The following is a 19,999-nucleotide window of genomic DNA, read 5'->3' as shown; positions in this document are numbered from 1 at the left end:
TGGAATTTCCTTGTGTGATTTGAAGTGACATCTGCCATCTCGTTCAAATATGTCAGATGTAGGGCTGGAGTCTGAGTCTTTATACGTCATGGTGTTCAGCTGAAAGTTTCACAGGAAGTGCTGTTGTGTATCCTTGCTCATGGCTCCTCAGAGATCCCGTCTTGCTCCTCAGGGGAGCAATAAGAGCTTTTCGACGGCCTGTAAGATGGAGGACCAGAACGACTTCTGGATCAAACAAGGATCGAGGAGCTCGGAAATATCAAATAAGAGACTTGGGACGTACCCCTGCATTCATCTTGTCTGAACTCCCCGGTGGACAAACTATGTAATTGAGACGGTGTCTCTAAATGACATCAAACCTAATCTGGTATTTCTGTACAGCAATTTCATGTTGATTATTGGAGGGCATGTACACCAATACAATATATCTGAAATCATTTAATGTCAGCTGGGCAGATGTATCTGTTTAGCTCTAATTGTTATCAGAATATTGAAAATAAAGTGTGTTCTACCATCATCACTCAGTCCTGGTTCAGCCTTTGCAGAACTAATAGACCTCCCATTTGCATTGTTTCATGTTGCTAAAGGAAGCAGTGTTTAAAACCAGAACGTTTTGGGTTATGAATTGGTATCAGATTGAAGAAGGTGTTTAGATAATTGAATGACAGGTAATTTCTAAATGGTTGCTCTGTGAATCAACCATAGTACAGACGGTGTACAGCCCCTTAAAGCCATGAAGCAGCTGCACTCTATGAAAAGAGTTTTGCTCAAGAGCTCCTCATACCAGCAGTATGTGGACATGCTCCCTTTTGAACTCAATCATTCCGAGGATTATCTAATCACTGAGTGCACTGAGGCTCTAATTGGGTCTCTCTCTTGTGTCCTAATTGATGCTCAACCGCTTGCATGTAAACGCACCACAGACTCCAGTGTAACCCAGACCTCCAGACTCTAGTGAGACCAAATTGTATGAGGCTTCCACCAGGAATTAAAAATGTCCCCAGATAAGTGCTATAATGTTTGGAAAAGTAATACCAAGATGATATATTGGACCGGTTTGAGGTGCTGGTTAATGCTGCTGGGTTTTGCAGTGATTGAGGGTTACTGCATAGACATGATGTCATCCTTTTTGGAACATTTCCACTTATATGCAACCATGTGGTCGTCTCTGTTCTATTTTCATGTGTTTATTATTACAGTTGTGAATGGTTCCCCATAGTAACTTTGTCTTTGCTCTTTCAGCTGCGAGCAGCCCTCTGGACAGCCCTCGAAATGTGTCGACCAGTGCCTGCCTCAACTTTCCATTTGCCCGAAGGTATGTCAACACTACTCTCGAGTCCTTTTCCAAATGGAGTGATATATTTTCTTTGTCAAATCTGAAGGACCTCAAATCATCATGATTGTATTCTGTGTCAGTTAATGACGGTTGATGAGAAGGGTAACATTTTAAGTTTACAGGGCTGTAATTTTATATTTTCTAAATACTTTTTAGAAACTTTCTTGGAAATAAACTGGTAACTTTATACTTAGTATAGTGTGAAAAGGAATTTCCATTAAAGAAGTCTAAGAGGAAGTTAGTAATCATGCATACATTCATATATAATTGGAAACTGCTTTCCTATGAACACATCCCACTTTCTTGCATGTTCAAATGATCTGTTCTGCACTGAAAAAAAGACCACTAGCCTACACTTCATTAGAGTGACTCAGCGAATGTAGACTGTGGGTTTAAGCCTGCCATTGACCAAACATTTAATGCTTCATTCTCCTCCCTTTTCCGCTATCTGTCTGCCAATGTTCTCAAAATCCCTGTCTCTACTGAAAACAACAACAACAGCATCCTCCAAGCTATCAGTTGTTAGTGGGGATTTAGCCATTTTAATGCAAGTGCTTGCCTCCTGATGTGCAGCCAGATTTTTCTCCACCACTGGCACAGTGCTGTGGAGATAGGTGTGGCAAGGGGAGACTATCAGTGCAGTAGCAATTATATGGAATTCTTTTTTTGGAAATGTATTAATGAAACAGAGACTCTAGTTTCCCTAAAATTAATTTCTATTTTCACTATGAATAAAATAAACTTGGAAATAAAGGCTAGTGGTACAAAGACTTCTATGAAGGGATTTTATTCAAAGACTTTCAAGAAGTTTAAGTATGGTTTTCAACCCACACTGCTGCTCTTGAAGTAAGCAAGTGAATATGGAGAGACTAGAGCCAATGTCTGCCTTTTATTAATTTATTTGGCACTATACAAAATTTAGGGATTTAATTTATGAAATCCTGTCGAGGTTCCCAGAAATATTTGCACCATGCATCATGATCATTTAAAATTACAGGACCCACAGTCAGTTTTAATTCCCGTGGCTCCTGTTTACAAGTCATGGAGCTGTGTAATTTAACAACGTGAACCTAAATGAACCAAATACAAATTTACATTCTCAAGAATTAAATAAATCTAATGCGTGATCACACTCTGAGGGGTTTCCTGTGAGATGCAGCGTCTGTGTGAGTGTGCTGGGACAGAGGCAGGCAGTGTGGAAGCTGAAGAGAAGCAGCAGCAAAGGTGACTGAGACTGACTCAGCCTGGAGCGTTCACACTCTCTGCCAGCCGACTCCTCCTGAGCAGGATGAGTGCAGTTAGATAGAGGGTACCCCCGAAGCCCACTCACACATCATTCAACCTGGTTCCCATGGCAACACGCTTGTATAGCTTCAGGCGTGTGTAGCCTACGAGTAAAGCGGCACCTTGAAGAAGCCTAGAACAGCCGTTCAAAACTCGTGAGCAGTTCAGGTGCTTTGTCCTGAAATAAGACAGAAAAATTACACCTTCTCTGAGAAAATCAGTGTAAAGCACTTTATATCGTATCTTACTATCAAGATGAAAGGTAATTAGTAAAACTTACACCCTTATAATTGAGAAAAGTAATCAGTTGCCTCACTGTCAGCACCAAGTTTATAGACAAACTTGGCCACACACTTCCTGAGGCATCTAACATAGCTTGTGCTGCAGTAATAAAGACCCAACACCTTGCAGGACGATCAGTGGTCCTGTACATGTACAAATAGAACTAAAGTTACATCCAGTAACTACTGTTTTCCTCACTAATGCTGACTTCAGTAACACAAACATGTGGAAGCTAAACAAAGCACCCCAATTTATCTGTTGTTTTCTGCAAGAACCAACAAATGTCTTTATCTACTCTCACCATCTAAGGAGGTGAATACACAGAAGATTAACTTTATTTTTGATGGAAATGTCCCAGCAACAACTGGAAAACACTTACAGGCTAATGTGTGTGCTAACCATTTTACTTAGGACTGCTTTCTCAATGAGGGCCAGCAACGTGAAACACAGGATGCGCTTTAAAACTCAAGCTCAAGGATGGATCGTTGAAAGTGTGGTAGCTGGAGCAATGTTGGAGTATATAGTATTAAGGGATAGTCGAGACAAATTGTGTGAATGTTAATGTTGGAAACGGTTTTCATACTGCAACGCAAGCTCAGCTGGCTCTGTTGCGAACATTACACAAAAGCTCCTGCTCAGTAATGGTCCACAGTGTCTGTTGCTGCTGCATGTAAATGTACTTTGTAGACAAGCCACTGATTATTGTACTTTGGGTTTTCTACACACAGATGTTGAGCTGCCTCATCCTAACCAATGTCTAACTCTGACAATGAATCACATTACATTGACTAATTAACCTACATTATTGGGCAGGCTGATCCTCCCTTCTCAAAACACATGTAGATCAATATGTTATTTTTATTCCTATTCGAAGCCAATAATCATATACATTATTGTTTATGTTTATCTTTTTCTTTGTACAGATATGTTCCCTTACATTCTTAATAGAGTGAACAGAGGTAGCATCATGTTTTAGTGGAATTTCCCTTTTATTTTATAGCACTGTGATATCATACCATCACCCCAAAAAACAAATAAAATACACTGATATAAATTTTAGGTCAAATCGCCCCCTGCTAGAATGCTTTCAAGCCCATCGAGGCGTTAATTTACCGAAGTTGTCTTTAAATCAATATTATGAAGTCATCTGGTCTATTTAAAATCACTCTTTCAGATCTTACTCATTCAGTCTTCTACACCAAATAGATTTAATTCTGAATGTTTTGGCGCTGTTGGAGCTTTCTTTTAACCTTTGAGTTTCTGTGGGAACTTCATTGCATAATAACTTCACTGTCCTCTGCTTGCAAACAACATGCCAAGTATTATAACACGTAACCTTTTAGTGTTTTTTTTTTTTCCCTCTCTCACTTCAGTTTTGGTCTGTGTTTTTTTTTTTTTTTTTTGCTGTCATAAAATCGAAACTGGAGACAAGATCTTCCTTTTGCTGGTCAGGCTTTGAAGTGAAGATTTGTTTCTGTTATGTAAAGTATATCCTCAAATTAATTTAGTTTGCGAGCTAGTCCTTGTATCTGGACAAATGAAAACTGGCAAGGAAGGCAAGATTGTCAGAACTAATCCCTCAGCTGAATGCCAGGGGTCACTGAATCGTTTGGCGCAAAATTCCCAAAACTCACTGAAACCTCTTGCTTTTCTCTTTCTCTCTGCTGCTGTCGTGATCTCAGTCACCTGGCCCGAGCTGACAGGTAGCTTCTTTCAAAATTCTTGCACCATGTCTGTTGTCTTTTAAAGCTTGTGTTTTATTTATTTTTTTGTCATGTGAAGGTTTATAGCTTGATTTGTAAAGAGCAAAAACTAAAGAGCTCCTCTGATTCAAGTGAGGACACAGAACCTTGTTATATATGATTTAGAAAAAGGAAATTAATTTCATGCTCTTGTAGTCACAGGCCTCCTCCGTCGCCTGTTATGTAAGGAGTTTCACATATGAAATGCTAACTAATGCCTATGCTGCTGCGGCTTATGTAAGATGCATGTCTGTTTCTCTCAGAGCTGAGGGCCGGAGATGGTCCCTGGCATCCCTCCCCTCATCTGGCTATGGCACCAACCCGCCGAGCTCCACTGTCTCGGTAAGTCATCCCAAAACATGGCACAGTCCTCCCCGGCCGATATACGGCAGCCAGGCACTTCTAACACCTCGCTCAGCCCAAATAGCACATTCATGCTAATGCGTGTGGATGCCAAGCCTGAGATGACAAACTGTTAATTGTTTTCCTCCATCATCTGCTTGAATTAGTCATTCTCCCAGTCTGTGGAACTCTGTGTTAGAAGTAGTCCACACAGTCTGTGTACAGGCATGTTAATGAGGAGATGATGTAAAGTGTGTGTGTGTACTCTCGCTGTTTTAGTTATTAGATCACATACTGTAAGTGACAATATTTAATGACAGCTTTTCAACAAAACATCACATATTTGTCACATTATCACAATTTATGGATGGCTTGTTTTTTAGAATAATTTGTATTAACATCAGCTGTGGTAATTATGTTAACTTGGCTGAAAATCACGTTTTTCGTTGTTGTTTGGTAAAAACACCTTTCAAAAAAGAGGTTTATTATAATTTATAAAATATTCTTATAAACCTCTTTTGAGATCACAACATTACATAGAATAAAGCTGTAATTGTATTCGTTTACAGCATGACGTAATGAGTTGGCATTCAAATGAACAGTTCGCAGCCGGGGAGAGTGTGCTCAGTCTATGGTGAAGTCGGCTATGTGCAACTATTATAAGGAAGTTTATTGGGTAGACCAGGCCAAGAGGTCAGTGGAGACAATAAGGCTCTTCAGTGGCCCTCACTGCCCTCTTTATACTGAGGCATTAGAAAAAGACTTCACAGATGCCATCCCTGTGGCCTTCTTCTGTTCAGGACACATGGGCTGTGAAATTAAACAGATTGCCGGCAACGTACACCGTGTCCCGTTTAGTTTGAAAAGAGTTCACGCCGCGCCATGGTAGATATGGAACTTATTGGTGTGAATAAAGATGCCTCTGTGGGCTTCATTACTGTTCACACCATCACCAGAAGACATTATTGTTGTAGTTGTTCATTTATTAAGTCCACTTTCACTCTCTGACTACTTCTAAATTCACACACCAGTTAAATTTGTGTGCCTCATTTAAATCCTCCACAGGTGTATTAACAGTTGGTTGGGCTTATGTTGGCTTCTTGTCAGCACAGAGTGTACTACGCTGCTGTCGTCATGAACTAGATAGTAAATATGAAGTGAGTGGAAAATTCCTAACAGCAAAATGCTGATTGAAAGGTGCTGGATGGAGTCATTTCCATTAATAAATGATTGCCTCAACTGTCAGCTTTTTCATTTGAGAGGCACCGGCTCACATTCGAAGGAAACTTTGTTGCTGTTGCAGGACTGAAAAGTAGCAACGTCCTCTTTATTTAAGGAAGTGGCAGGATTTACTGGAACTGTGATCTTGAGTTTGACAAACACAAAAGGCTACATTTAGTGCCTTTTGAATCAGTCTTGACTTAAGTTCTTCCCATTAATCTCAACCTTGGCAACCAAGGCTGGATTAGTTCAGTTTGGGAAGTATTTTGAACATGTTTTATATCCCAGCTGACTTTTGCTGTGTCCCGTCAAGGCCCTTTGAGTCTGTTTTTAAGGACTGCGCAAATAAATGTTGTTTAAATATAGCTGTCCAAACTTCAATAATCAATAATTTGTCCTTTTATGTTAATAAAAGTCACCAGTTTTCTATTGTCCACCAGATATGGCTGTTTAACCATCTTAATGTCATTATTATCAGTCATTATTTGCGATTATCATTCAGTGTTTTTATCAAACACTATCGAATTATCTCAGGATTGTTGAAGAGATGGTGATTGTGGTTTATATTTTGGCTTCATCACCATCAGATTTGAACCTGTTGAATATAAAGAAAATAGATTTAAATTGGAGAAAGTGATGGATCCCTCTTTGTGTCTGCAGTCTTCTTCGTCCTCCCAGGAGCGCCTTCACCAGCTTCCTTACCAGCCGACACAAGATGAGCTGCACTTTCTCTTCAAACACTTCCGCAGCACAGACAGCATGGCCGACGAGGATGGGCGGCCCTCGACGGTCATCCGTCCTCGGTCTCGCAGCCTCAGGTAGCTAATCCTGAATGAATCTCCTTCTCATATAGGTTTTTTGTTTCTACATCTTAGGAAAATAGTGATTACATCTTCGGTATGAAGTGTGGGTGGCCTCTTTTCTTGACTCCGATGTTTACATAGCTAGTAAGAATGTAGAAAGACATGGACTCGCACTTGGACATTTTTACTAAGCCTGTTCAACTAAAATGAATGTGACAATGATTTGACCCCTTTAAGTGTCTGCTCCTGTGCCACAGTTCATGTCTGAGATTAGAGTGTAAATGAAAACACTTGTGTTTACCACTTCTATATTCTGATCGAAACAATTGTTTTACTGTCCAGACTGAAGCAAGTGTTTTAGTTTGTTTCTTGGCCTGTCATTAAATTAATGAAAATAGTATTTTTATACAAATTTAATGTAGTAATCCTTCCAAAAGGGATTAACTACCTGTTAATAGCGATAGTGTGTTGCACGGTTCATGGTCCTCGGTGTCATTATGTCCTGGAAGACTGTCAGATGTCATGATGTTGGTATGACCAAGACAAATTCACAAGCACACAGCTTTTGGCGTCTCAAGTGCCTCGGATCGATTACACATGCCTGTTGGCTGGCAGGCAGGTGGAGATCTGACTGCAGAGCTGTGTGGTTTTGACAACTTTTGTCTGTTGGCTCTGCTCTGCGCCGTTTGTGCGATGCCTCAGTGCTCTGTGTTCTGGCACCATGTTGTGCCGTGCGTGGGCATGCGAGCTAACAGAGCGCCTCAGGGATCTAGCTGCTGAACTGTAGTCGAGGGTGGGGGTGGTTTAGGGGGGTGGGGGGGCCTGATGCAGAGAGCCACGGTGAGCTGCAGCAGTATGTGTTGGGCAGCAGCCATCCAGTCTAACAGAGGCGTCTTTCATGACAAAAAAATGGCTTAGGGAGCCTGTTTGCATGTGATAGGTTTTCTCTCCATCTGTTCTATTTGAAGCTTCATCAAGCAAGGTTTTCTGTAAAAAAAAGAAAAAATACGCCCGTCTTACAGCCTAAATACTTAAGTGGTGTTGCAGTAAATGACTAATTGAGCGATGTTGATGATTCACTCGGTTTAGCCAGCGGTGTGGAAACATCTAAAGGAAAAATATCAAAACCTGACAGTGAAATCCACTCTGATTGTAGATTTACCAGCGTAAGAGCCACTGAAATCGAATGTTGGCTCACAATATTGCTTTTCTGCAGGTTGTGATCAAAAGTACAAGTGTAGATGTTGACCTCAAAAAAACTCTTTGTGTGTTTGGGTGGGCTGAATTGTATCGACTGATGGCTTCCATGACATAACCACTTTCTGCTTACTGGCTCAGTGGAGAGTATTGGATTGTGTATTGGTAAATGTTGAAATGCATATTTGATAGATTACAATATACTAATCTGTTGTCTTGTTTCTGTTGCAGCCCCGGGCGATCGAGTGTCTCCTTTGATAATGAGATTGTGATGATGAACCATGTTTACAGAGAACGTTTCCCAAAGGTGCGCACAAGAAAATTGTAACAAAAACACCTCACATTGCTCTTTTCCATTTCCATGTTGGGCATCCCTGAAGTTAGATTTAGAGATGCCCAATATAGATTTTTTCAGCAGATACTGATAACCAGTGCCTGCTTCTTATGGCGATAAAATCACATTTAATCACATTAAATTTCAAATGTTTATATTTTAAAAAGAATAGCCTGTAGTTTATGCACACCTGAGTGAGCAGAGATGAATGATTTAATATTCCATAGCTCTTCTAAGACTTGTTGTGTTAAAACTTGTAGACTTTTTCCCTCCTTTCTGAACCCTTGTGGAACATGTGCTGCAAATAACAATCGTGTTGTCTCTCTGTGAAACTGTAAAAAAACATTCAAACCGGTGACGACATGTTTAACTCTCTCACAGACCAGCTTTAACAGTGCACATCACCACTTACTGTGTCTGAGTGCATAACTGCTGAGCTTGTTAAGTCAGTTAAAGCAATTTGGCTTCATATTATCAGCGCTCTTTATCAGCTCTCATTTCACCATTTCCAATAAATAGCTGATATACATTTCCCAATATCTGGCAGATAATTTATTGACGCTATATTTAATGTGCATCCCTAGTTTGAATTTTAATCCACGCATACTACAGACACATACTATAGACATACTGAAATCTGAAGTGTCTCGAAACTCAGAGAGTAGGAGTTTTGCTATTTAAAAACAGAGTGTAAGATGGAAACTGAGGTTTCAGAACCAAAAACCTCAGCAGGTGGCTCAATGATCACTGGGTCAACAACATATGAATCCACCCACAGAAATATTATGGACATTTGGTGCTGCAGAGAGTAAAAAAACATAATTACTGTCTCCCTTTAATGTCTTAACTATGTGTTTATGTGCTTGCCCTCCCTGCAGGCCACAGCCCAGATGGAGGAGCGCTTGTTGGAGATTATCACCCACTGCTCTCCAGACAGCTCCCTCCCGTTGGCTGACGGGGTGCTGGGCTTCATCCAGCACCAGTTAGTGGAGCTGGTCAGAGACTGCCTGGACAAGTCCCAGAAAGGCCTGGTTACCTCACGCTACTTTGCTGAGCTGCAGGAGAAGCTGGAGAAGCTGCTTCACGAGGTGAGGAAACAGCTGATTTTATGACGTAGAAATCATGTGGGTCGAAAAGGTTTTGTTAGTTTCAAAACCTGATTGAAAATGAAGCATTTGGCATCAGCAGATGAGCTACTACATGTGTGCTCTTCGTCTGGACACTTGGATGTGATGACATTATGAAAGCAGATTGATTGAGCCAGGTTGAAATGTGCAATCAATAACCGTCTGATAGCCAGAGGCACTTACACTAGATCTGGTAGTGGAAATTGTCGGTGTTGGTGAGAGGTATTTTTTGTCACAGATCTTATCTGTGTTGTGATAAAATGTTAGTTTCTATAGCAACCTCTTCCCCTGTTCCTCTGCATGCTGTCAGGCAGAAGGCACGGCCAACTAGGTTTACCTCCAGCTGAACTGATAAGTCTGTTCCCATACAGTGGAACAAATGCTGTCACACACACACACCTAAAGTCTCACTCTGTGTGACAAAGTCACTTTGTTAAAAGGTTTGACAGGTAAAATTACATTTTCATTCATCTAAATTCTCTTTGTCTGTGATTTGTTGTCATCCAAATAACTTTGAATTTGTAAAAACTGTGAGATTTTTTTAAATAATCTTTTTATTTGATACGTTTGGTATCAATGATTAAAAAAGAAAACTCCCTTGTGTACGACCTCCTGATCTTTGCTACAGAGAAGAATATTTTGACAGCCTACAGAAGTGTTTTATTTCCTATTCGTCAACCTCCAGTCATTGTCTACGTGCCTGTTACCTCAGGTGCTCCTCTCAAGTGTGCAACAGCTCTGCTGTTTGTTTAGTACAAACTTTCTGATGTAAAAGGTCAGAGGAGCAGTGAAAGTCAAAGAGCACCACCCACAGAGATGTCATCAAGAGAAAAGCCAAAATTGAAAATGATCTCTGGGAATTGTAGCACAGAAACAATAAATGCTGCTTAACACATGGTTTACCATGTAAGCAAGATTCTCTCAACTGACTGAACACTTCACATCATGTGAGAATTGTGTTTAATAGTATAATACACGGTTGTTTGAGTAATTGACCTTGTGGCATTCTAGGAACAATACTGTCTTTCTTGCGCTTACACATTGTGACATTCACATTGGATTATGGTTCTGCATGACCAGAGGTTAACACAAATAAACTCACATGTGTAAACCATGATGCTCACGACCACGGGGAACTTTGGAGAAAGTTAAAGACATAGCTTTGGACAGAGCCGAGCTAGCTGTTTCCCTCTCTTTACAGTCTTCATGCTAAGCTAAGCTAACCGACTGCTGACCAGGGTGCAACTACAAGTATTTAATTATCAGTGAATCTGTCGGTCATTGTCTTGTTTAATAAATTAGTTGTTAGGTCAGAAAATTATGAAAAATGGGGATTACTTTTTTCTTCAAAGCCAAAGGTGATTTTTGTTCTGTCCACAACCCAAAGATATTCAGTTTATTGTTATAGCCACAGAAAATATTCACATGTGATGTAATGAAATCAGGACATTTTGGACATTTTCTCTCAAAAAATGACTTGGTTATCACAATAGTTGGCAATTAATTCAATGGTTGACAACTGATCGATTAATCAACTAATTTAACAGACAGATGAGTATGAGTACTGCAGCATAAGTCTCCATGGTCAAGGCTGTAGATATGACTAGTGCACAAATCCATAGTATACCCTGCAACCACTGTTTCACTTGTACAGGCTGTCACTCCAGTCATCTCCAAGAAAGGATGTGGATGACTCATTAAGACTGAACCCACCCAGTGATTATTATAATAATTCCACTTCGTTTAAAATGATGTGTTCTCTGACGTAACTCTGTCAGGCAGCGCCTGTTGTTCGTATTTCTCTTAAAGCCGTCTCCATCTGCTTTGAACAGACTGTTTTTATATATTCATATTTCCTCTTTCGGTGCTAAGCAGTGCCTCTGCTCAGGTCTTTTTTCAGGGGTGGAGGAAGTGGCACAAGGGGTGAAAAGTGTCTACCTTCCACCCCCTTTTTATGTGTCATGACAATGAAAGTTTACACCCTGTTTGCACATCTAATTTTTCATTTTGTACACATTTTATTATCTGCATAACAAGAAACAGACATTTCTTATTAATGAAGTGTTTGTAAACATTGTATAGACTTTAGACGAAGAATTTCCTCTTAACATTTTAATGAATTATAATCATGCAAGATGCGACGTACATGCCATCTTCTATTCCATGTCTCAAAATGTGACAACATGAGTCATGTTCAGAATTTGATTATAATATATATTCCAGCAGGGGAAATGCAAAAACTGAAGGGTATGCAAAGTTTTACATGCTGTTGCACCATATTTGGTCATTTGTGTCATCACAAAATATTTATACAAACATCACCCATTCCTATATATCTGCTTGTTTTTTCTGATTTTAAAGTATTACTTTTAATCTTGTTGACGTGTTTTCTCAGTCGGTTAAGAGCATTGCAGGAATAAACATGACATTTTGTTGCCCCTGCTCCCATTCTGTTTTCTAGGCCTACGATCGCTCTGAAAGCGAGGAGGTTGCCGTCATCGTCCAGCTGGTCAGGAAGATCCTCATCATAATCTCTCGGCCCGCTCGCCTCCTGGAGTGTCTGGTAAGCTGCGGAAGAGAAAATCTCTTCCTAATTGAAAATGAGATTACTTCGATTTAAACGAGTAGAAGTTCACATTAAAGAAGAACTAAAATGAAATTCTGACCTTTATTTTTTCTTAGAAAGCGGATTTGTGTCACCAGAACAAGAATCTGATGACCTTTGAATGAAGACTGTATTACTTAACTTTCACTTTATTTCCCCTTGACTAGATAAAGAATCAGATATCTCAATACCTCAACAGATGAAGCCATAAATATCTACACGGCTAAATACCACATGAGTCTAATTTTCTTTGTGATGTGGGTGTATTGACCGAACTTGAAACCACTTTCAGGAGAAGCTGAAATTTTACAATGCATCCTACTGTTTCTCTTGGGAAAACCCGCCCTACTTTGCCTCTGATACACTTAGCCTGATATATTCTTACCCTAACCAATCTCACTTTTCATGTCTAAACTTAACCAACCCAACTAAGAAAGTCAACCAATCAGAAGCATAGTAGGGCAGGTCCTACAACAGTGGGCTCTTAAAGATTGCAGGTGCCTTTGAGTCGTACCTGTGCTACACAATGAACACTTGCCTTGGCAGTCTGGCAGGATTTTTTTCTTCAGTCAGTCCTCATTTATGAGACTTGGATTCTGTTCACAGGAGTTTGACCCAGAAGAGTTTTATCACTTACTTGAGGCAGCGGAGGGTCATGCCAAAGTTGGCCAGGGAATCAAGACGGACATCCCGCGGTACATCATCAGCCAGCTGGGTCTGACACGGGACCCATTAGAAGGTACAACTCATAAAGTGAAGCCTCACGCTCACACAGGTCTTTTATAAATGTTACTCTGTGCATGTGTCATCTGATGTTACTCTAATTTGGTAGAGGATTAAATTTACTATGAACAATCTTGGAAAAAACATAGATAAATGCAGCAGTTCTGACTTCCTGCACTGTTAATGTAGCATGAAAGTCAGGTTTAGTCGGTTTAAAAATGTCATAAATGTGTCACTGCCACATAAACGCTGTAGTAGAACCAGTTTCTGAACAGCAAAATAGCATTTACACCATGTGACAACCCTGAAATGGTAACACAACGCCAAGCTCACTGAAAAGTGAGTTTGAGGAGGGAGAGTTGACGGTGAGAGGTGAAGACTGTTTCTCTCGCTCTGTTTTTTCTAGACATGGTACAGCTTGAACACTACGATACCGGTCCTTCAGTGTCAGTGGAACCCGATGCTAATGTGGAGGTAATCTTTTACCTTTATTCATACGACCTATAAGTGTGCAAGGAATTTGACATTAAAGAGGATGTGGTTTAAAAATGAAAGATTTAGATTATATGCACTATAAACACGATTTCTTCAAATGTGTCCCTTGTTTTCAATAGTTTCTTAGCTACATCTGAGTGTGTGTCTAAATGTGTCTTCAGATGATCAGGACATTTGTTTTTTGTGGTTTCCAGTGACCCATTTTAGTATGAAAGGAAACCATAAATATTTTATATCTTTCATGAAAGCTACTGGAAACCAAGACAAGACTAGACAAAGGTGGAAAGTAATCTTAAAATTGTTCTGCAGTCTGTCACTACAAAGCAAAAGAGAACATTTGTTAGGTTAGTATCATAGCGAGATACATGTCGAGTCGGTTTGTTTATATTGCCCCAAATTCAGATGTATGGACAAAATGTGAAAACAATGTATTCTGTATTTGAACTACAAGTTGGTCCACACTATGCTTAATTTAGCCGACTGCAGAACAGGCCCCAGAAACTTAATTACACTGTAAATAATTAAATAAACTGTAATAATAAACTAAAAGTCTTGAATCTACTTTGTTTCTTTATTTTTAACTTGCCCATAAACAGCCGCTAACATCACGTTTCTGCTTCCGCTCCACAGAATAAGGCCCCACAGACGTTGACACCAACTCGAAGGAAGCCTTTTGAGAGTGACTTTGAAACAATCAAACTGATCAGTAATGGAGCTTACGGGTAAGAAGAAAGGACCGTTGTTTTAGGTTTTTTTTTCTTCTTCGCTTTTCTTGGCATTGTTTATTGGTTTTCCAAAAAACTTTGTAGCAACTTTTTATTCTTTTAAACCAAGAGCTACAAAACCCTTGAATTTTGAAAGGAACAATGAAACTATATAATAACACTGTTATTCATAATCAAAAATCATTATATATAATTATCTGTAATTATCTTATCAGAAACAAGTTTCCTCCTTTTGATGAAACAGTGGTGAAAAATGCCCAGTCTTGAACCTCTTGTCTTTGCCATCGTCTCCAATAACAAAGGATTTCTTGAATCCTTTTTACTGTTCAGTGTGAACATAATATGGCTAATGTGGCTCCTTTTGGTTTTTGACAGGGCTGTGTATCTGGTCCGCCACAAGGAGACCCGCCAACGGTTTGCGATGAAAAAGATAAATCGACAGAACCTCGTCCTGAGGAACCAGATCCAGCAGGCATTTGTGGAGCGAGACATCCTAACTTTTGCTGAGAACCCTTTTGTTGTCTCCATGTTCTGCTCATTTGAGACAAGACGACACCTGTGCATGGTCATGGAGTATGTGGAAGGTAAAGTAGAGAAATACTGCGTGTGTGTGATTTAGACCTGTGGCTCTATATAATCTAGGACAGCTTACTGTAAGTCATAATGTAGAAACCTAGAAACAAGAAATAATTAATAATTAGTCCAGGCAACAGAAATTGAAACAAACGCAATGCTTACGGGCTTCTGTTTTTCTGATTCATTTAGGTGGAGATTGTGCCAACCTACTCAAGAACATGGGCCCACTGCCTGTAGAGATGACAAGGATGTACTTTGCTGAAACAGTCCTAGCCCTGGAGTACCTTCACAACTATGGTATCGTGCATCGGGATCTCAAACCTGACAAGTAAGAACACAAACAAACTCCCACTTCACTTCTGTTTAACAATTTCTCTGTTTGTATAAAATGTACTGAATATGACTCTGACTAAGTACTCTAGATTTTCCCTAGGATTCATTTAATTAAACATCATTAAATTAAACATTATCGGCTCTGTGATTTGACACATGGTGAATCCAGATGTCTTTTTTTCAGTCTTGCAATCTGTGTTCTTGCTTTTTTTTTTTCTTTTTTTTTTTTTTCTGATTTTAGTAAAAGCATCGACCATTCAAAAGTAAAATACACTTGGGGGAAGAACTGCTTTTATTGATAATGTTTTTTGTTTTTTTTCACCCAACAGCTTGTTGATTACATCCATGGGCCACATCAAGTTGACAGACTTCGGCCTGTCTAAAATTGGCCTGATGAACATGACCACCAACCTGTACGAGGGTCACATGGAGAAAGAGTTCATTGACAAGCAGGTGAGGCTGTTTTTGAATGTAACACAAAGCATCTCTTCCATGTAAATAAAAACATGACACAAATCACTGCTCCTCAAAACTCACCTGTGTTGATTTGCTCTTGCAGGTGTGTGGCACTCCAGAGTACATTGCCCCTGAGGTGATCCTCAGGCAGGGCTATGGGAAGCCAGTGGACTGGTGGGCGATGGGGATCATCCTCTATGAATTCCTGGTCGGTTGCGTCCCGTTCTTTGGAGACACGCCTGAAGAGCTTTTTGGACAAGTTGTCAGTGGTGAGCGCTGAAATGATCGAAATCATTAGAAGTAGGGAAGATATTTTCTAGTGTTGCAAATACAAATGTGCAACTTCATTGCATTCGTTGCCAAACTTAACCACACATAAGAGACCTTTTATAAGTAATCAGATCACAGATCAGCACAGATTATATCTAAAGCACAAACATTTTTCACATTTGAGTTTTGAACACTTCATCATTATTATTTTATGCTTTTATTTGTAATAATTAATCTGTCTTGTTTCTCTGTATCTTGACAGATGAAATCATTTGGCCTGAAGGAGATGATGCTTTACCTGCTGATGCCCAGGACCTGATCACCCGCTTGCTCAGACAGAGTCCTTTAGACCGACTAGGAACTGGTACTGCCCAGTTTACTGTTGACTCATGCATGAGAAAGCTGCAGATGGTGTTTGATACAAACTGATAATGAAAAATGAGGGTGTTTTCTCTCAATCCAAAAATTCTCTGCAAGATTTTGTAGCAGCAGCAGTAGGGAAATAGAAATGATGACTTTCTTCTGAACATAATTATATTCAGAAACATTTATAAATCCAAAACTTAAATATGTAATACAATTTTGAAGACAAAGTGAGAGATTCAAATAAGAACAGCTAGTTGTCAAAAGTAATGTAAGAAATAAGTTTTGCCTCTTGGGTTTATTGAAGTGACAATGTTTTTAACCTTTTGAACTGTTATAGGCGGAGCCTCGGAGGTCAAACAGCACCCTTTCTTCCTGGGTTTCGACTGGAATGGACTCCTGAGACAGAAAGCTGAATTCATCCCTCAGCTGGAGGCGGAGGACGACACCAGCTACTTTGACAGTAGGTTACATTTATTAGTTCTCCCACATTTAAAACACTGTATCCACCAATGTAACAGCATCAAACGGTATTTGTTGTAGCTCTCTGAAGCCGAGTCCCTGACCTTTCTTCCCGTTTGTAGCTCGTTCAGAGCGTTACCATCATTTGGCATCTGACGAGGATGAGGAAACCAATGATGAAGAGTCTTCCTTGGAAATTCGACAGTTTTCTTCCTGGTCGCATCGCTTCAGCAAGGTAAGGGTGACTTGTGTAGAGCTTTGGAGGTCCAAAAAGTGAGCCCTTCAAAAAATTTAGTATAAACGCAACTTGCAACATTATTTCTTTGGATATTTACACATTTTACTCTACCAAAGAGAACTATGTCGTCATAATTGAATACCTCATGTTGTAATTGAGTAAAAGTTAAGTATTGCCAGGCTTCTCCACTGTGTTATATATTATATTATATTAGCCCACTCTAACTACAAGGCACCTGTATTAGGCAGTCACAGTGAACTTGTATTGGATGCACCAACAAACTGAGTGTTCAGTGTGGGTAAAAAGTGTATGAAAAATGAATCTGTGCAAAGCATCAAATGATCGGTTCTCAGATTTAAACAGGACAGAAATGACCCCTGTCTTTTTCGTGGTGTTAGGATAAAAAATCATTTGTTTATCAAAAGGTGGAGTGCCTCTAGTAAAGCTGCTAGACTGTGCATTACATCAGTACTCAGCTCAGCTCTCTGTCACACCAACTCTCCTCTTCAACCTCTCAGGTTTATAGCAGCACAGAACATCTGGCGACGCCATCCAACCTGAGCTTCTCCTCTGACCGCAGCCACAGTGAGGAGAAGGAGGACCGTGGAGACATTGGAGGACTCAGTCCATCCCCGAGCCCAGCAGAGGGTAGCGTGGAGTGGAGACATGCCGGACGCATGGCCAGGTACGCACAGTTGTACACTGTCTGTATCATAAGCTGCTTTTACTCCTGTCGTAGCTGTAAGTAGCGTTCTTCATCTTTTTGTTGAATTAATTAATTAATTGTTACTATGCTACGTGTAAAACTTCTGCCAAAAAACAGTATGAAACAAATATTTGACCTGCTCTAAAAGAAATTCTATGGCATCTGTAAGAGGACTAACTAAACGTAACAGTGTTCTTGTTTGATAACCTGTTGATTTACCGGTCCAACTGGTCTTTGGCTGTTTGTAGCCTTCGCCCTCGAGCCTCCTCCAGCTCCTCCCAGTCTGAGAGGAGCACCAGTCCTCTGGTGATGAGCAGCACCCACAGCCTGGAGACGATGCCCCGCTTTGCCCTCTCTACAGATGATGAAGGTAAATGATGACGTTGATGTTTGAGACGAATGTTCTGACATTTGTATCCGTACGTCTATCAGAGGCACGAACAGTGAGCATATTTACATGTTTGTTTGTTTTTTCTACTTTTCTAACCTATGTTTCCTGCAGCTGAGGTGGTTGTGTCAAACCTCCGGAGGATCAGGATTCGCAGCAACAGCACCGGGGGCAAACACTCATCCCCCAAGGAGCCTGCTGGCCCTCGACGCTTCGGTAACCAGCTGGAGACGCCAGACAGACAGAGGCTACCCTGCGGAGGGAAGGTCCCCAAGTCAGCCTCCGTCTCAGCGCTGTCTCTCATTATCACTACAGGTACAGAAACACGGAAACAAAAAGTTAGCTGAAGATCCAGGACAGGGTGTCACTCTTATATTAGTTGGCAGGTTTAATATATGGACTTGCAAAATCTAAGCTTATAATACCTTCTAGTATTTGTAATCAGGGAAGTAAAACAGGCCTATATTTCGAACATAATGATGAAAGTAACTGAATCTGAGGCAGGAAGCTGTGGATCAACATTTTCAGAGGGAAACATTCCTGTGTTTGTTTCAGATGACTCCCCCGGCTGCCTCCAGCCCAGTCCCATCTCTCCCCGCTCCCTGTCCTCCAACCCTTCGTCCCGTGACTCCTCCCCCAATCGGGACCTGTCGCTCAGCCCCAGCAGCCTCAAGCCTCCCATTGTCATCCACACCTCAGGGAAGAAGTACGGCTTCACCCTGCAGGCCATCCGGGTCTACATGGGCGACAGCGATGTCTACACGGTGCATCACATGGTGTCGGTGGGTGTCGTCACAAGAATAACAAAACAAACAGCTTTAACAAGTCCTTAACTGTTTTAAATGTCATGTGTCCATGTTGATTTATGAGCTTCACTCTGATGACAATAAAACAGAAGAGAGAGGTTCAACAGTAGTTATGTAATGCTCAAATAAAACTCCTCTACTCACTCTCTGTGTTTCTGTTTTAACAGAGTGTGGAGGAGGGCAGCCCCGCTCATCAGGCAGGTCTTTGCACTGGAGACCTCATCACCCACGTGAACGGAGAGTCTGTCCAAGGCCTGGTCCACCCTGAGATGATAGAACTGCTTCTAAAGGTACAGCACCTCCTTTCGACTGCTGTGACTTAAGTTTGATACTAAGTTTAAGTTATTTATTTTTTTTATCCTTTATACAAATGAATCATTCTTTGCTCCCCAGAGTGGCAGCAAGGTGGCACTTCAGACAATAGCACTCGAGAACACGTCAATCAAAGTTGGTCCTGCTCGGAAGACCAAACACAAAGGCAAGATGGCTCGTCGCAGCAAGAAGAGCAAGAGGAGAGATAACTACGACAGGTGAGAATCTGAGGTTTGGCTTTCTGTCCTGCCTCTGCAGCGCTGCAGTGTTACTCATCATGTGTTTACTTTGCAAATTCGCCACAAAAACTAACCCGCAATAGTCAGTGCTCTGTCTCCCTCTAGTGTTAGAATTTGTTATGGGAAGTAACAATCTAATGTAACTTGAATTACAATCACTGCATGTCATACTCTATTGTACTAGTGAATATTTTGATGAATAAAGTAAAGGCTTTCATTAACAATTAAAAAAAAAAAAAATCTGTACAGAGATTGGCACAATCAAATTAGTTATATATATTCTTTAATACAGCAAACAATTACATTTTGTTGATAACAACAGAGATTAACAACATCCTAATAATTTGCAGGGCCCTCAGCGCTCTCTTGAACCTGGTGTCAGTGCCGTAGCTCGACACACTGAACAACACAGTATCACATATCTGACTCCTTGTCCCCTCTTCCTTCAGACGACGAAGCATCTTGAAGAAGCTTTCCAAGCAGAGCACAGTGATGCACAGCAGTCGCAGCTTCTCCTCAGGTCTCCACCACTCAGTTTCCTCCAGTGAGAGTCTCCCAGGCTCCCCAACACACAGCCTCTCCCCCGGCCCCTCCACACCCTGCCGGAGCCCCGCACCGGACCATCAGACCTTTG

At 40.7% G+C, this 19,999-nt stretch overlaps 1 protein-coding gene across 4 annotated transcripts in view; it reads left to right on the top strand.

Annotated features, from left to right (window-relative positions):
- The window catches only part of mast3b (microtubule associated serine/threonine kinase 3b), a 38,956-nt gene that overhangs the window by 14,542 nt on the left and 4,415 nt on the right, over positions 1 to 19,999 (top strand). For 2 of the 4 annotated variants that reach the window (XM_084356127.1, XM_084356129.1), the window contains 24 exons: positions 1,243 to 1,315; positions 4,585 to 4,605; positions 4,908 to 4,986; positions 6,868 to 7,025; positions 8,439 to 8,514; positions 9,420 to 9,629; positions 12,130 to 12,231; positions 12,880 to 13,012; positions 13,403 to 13,470; positions 14,122 to 14,213; positions 14,592 to 14,800; positions 14,982 to 15,120; positions 15,455 to 15,578; positions 15,685 to 15,850; positions 16,114 to 16,215; positions 16,555 to 16,677; positions 16,799 to 16,911; positions 17,433 to 17,599; positions 17,869 to 17,990; positions 18,123 to 18,323; positions 18,564 to 18,790; positions 18,982 to 19,104; positions 19,208 to 19,344; positions 19,815 to 19,999. In XM_084356127.1, coding sequence (XP_084212253.1) covers positions 1,243 to 1,315; positions 4,585 to 4,605; positions 4,908 to 4,986; positions 6,868 to 7,025; positions 8,439 to 8,514; positions 9,420 to 9,629; positions 12,130 to 12,231; positions 12,880 to 13,012; positions 13,403 to 13,470; positions 14,122 to 14,213; positions 14,592 to 14,800; positions 14,982 to 15,120; positions 15,455 to 15,578; positions 15,685 to 15,850; positions 16,114 to 16,215; positions 16,555 to 16,677; positions 16,799 to 16,911; positions 17,433 to 17,599; positions 17,869 to 17,990; positions 18,123 to 18,323; positions 18,564 to 18,790; positions 18,982 to 19,104; positions 19,208 to 19,344; positions 19,815 to 19,999 — 3,150 coding nt within the window. The remainder of the gene's footprint in view (positions 1 to 1,242; positions 1,316 to 4,584; positions 4,606 to 4,907; positions 4,987 to 6,867; positions 7,026 to 8,438; positions 8,515 to 9,419; positions 9,630 to 12,129; positions 12,232 to 12,879; positions 13,013 to 13,402; positions 13,471 to 14,121; positions 14,214 to 14,591; positions 14,801 to 14,981; positions 15,121 to 15,454; positions 15,579 to 15,684; positions 15,851 to 16,113; positions 16,216 to 16,554; positions 16,678 to 16,798; positions 16,912 to 17,432; positions 17,600 to 17,868; positions 17,991 to 18,122; positions 18,324 to 18,563; positions 18,791 to 18,981; positions 19,105 to 19,207; positions 19,345 to 19,814) is intronic. The other 2 variants (XM_084356128.1, XM_084356130.1) reach the window with 1 other exon arrangement.

This window comes from Pagrus pagrus, assembly GCF_965226575.1.
Source record: "Pagrus pagrus genome assembly, chromosome: 6".
NCBI classification, from domain to species: Eukaryota; Metazoa; Chordata; class Actinopteri; order Spariformes; family Sparidae; genus Pagrus; species Pagrus pagrus.
Note: the sequence above shows the minus strand (reverse complement) of the source record. Positions and strands in the feature narration are given on the sequence as shown.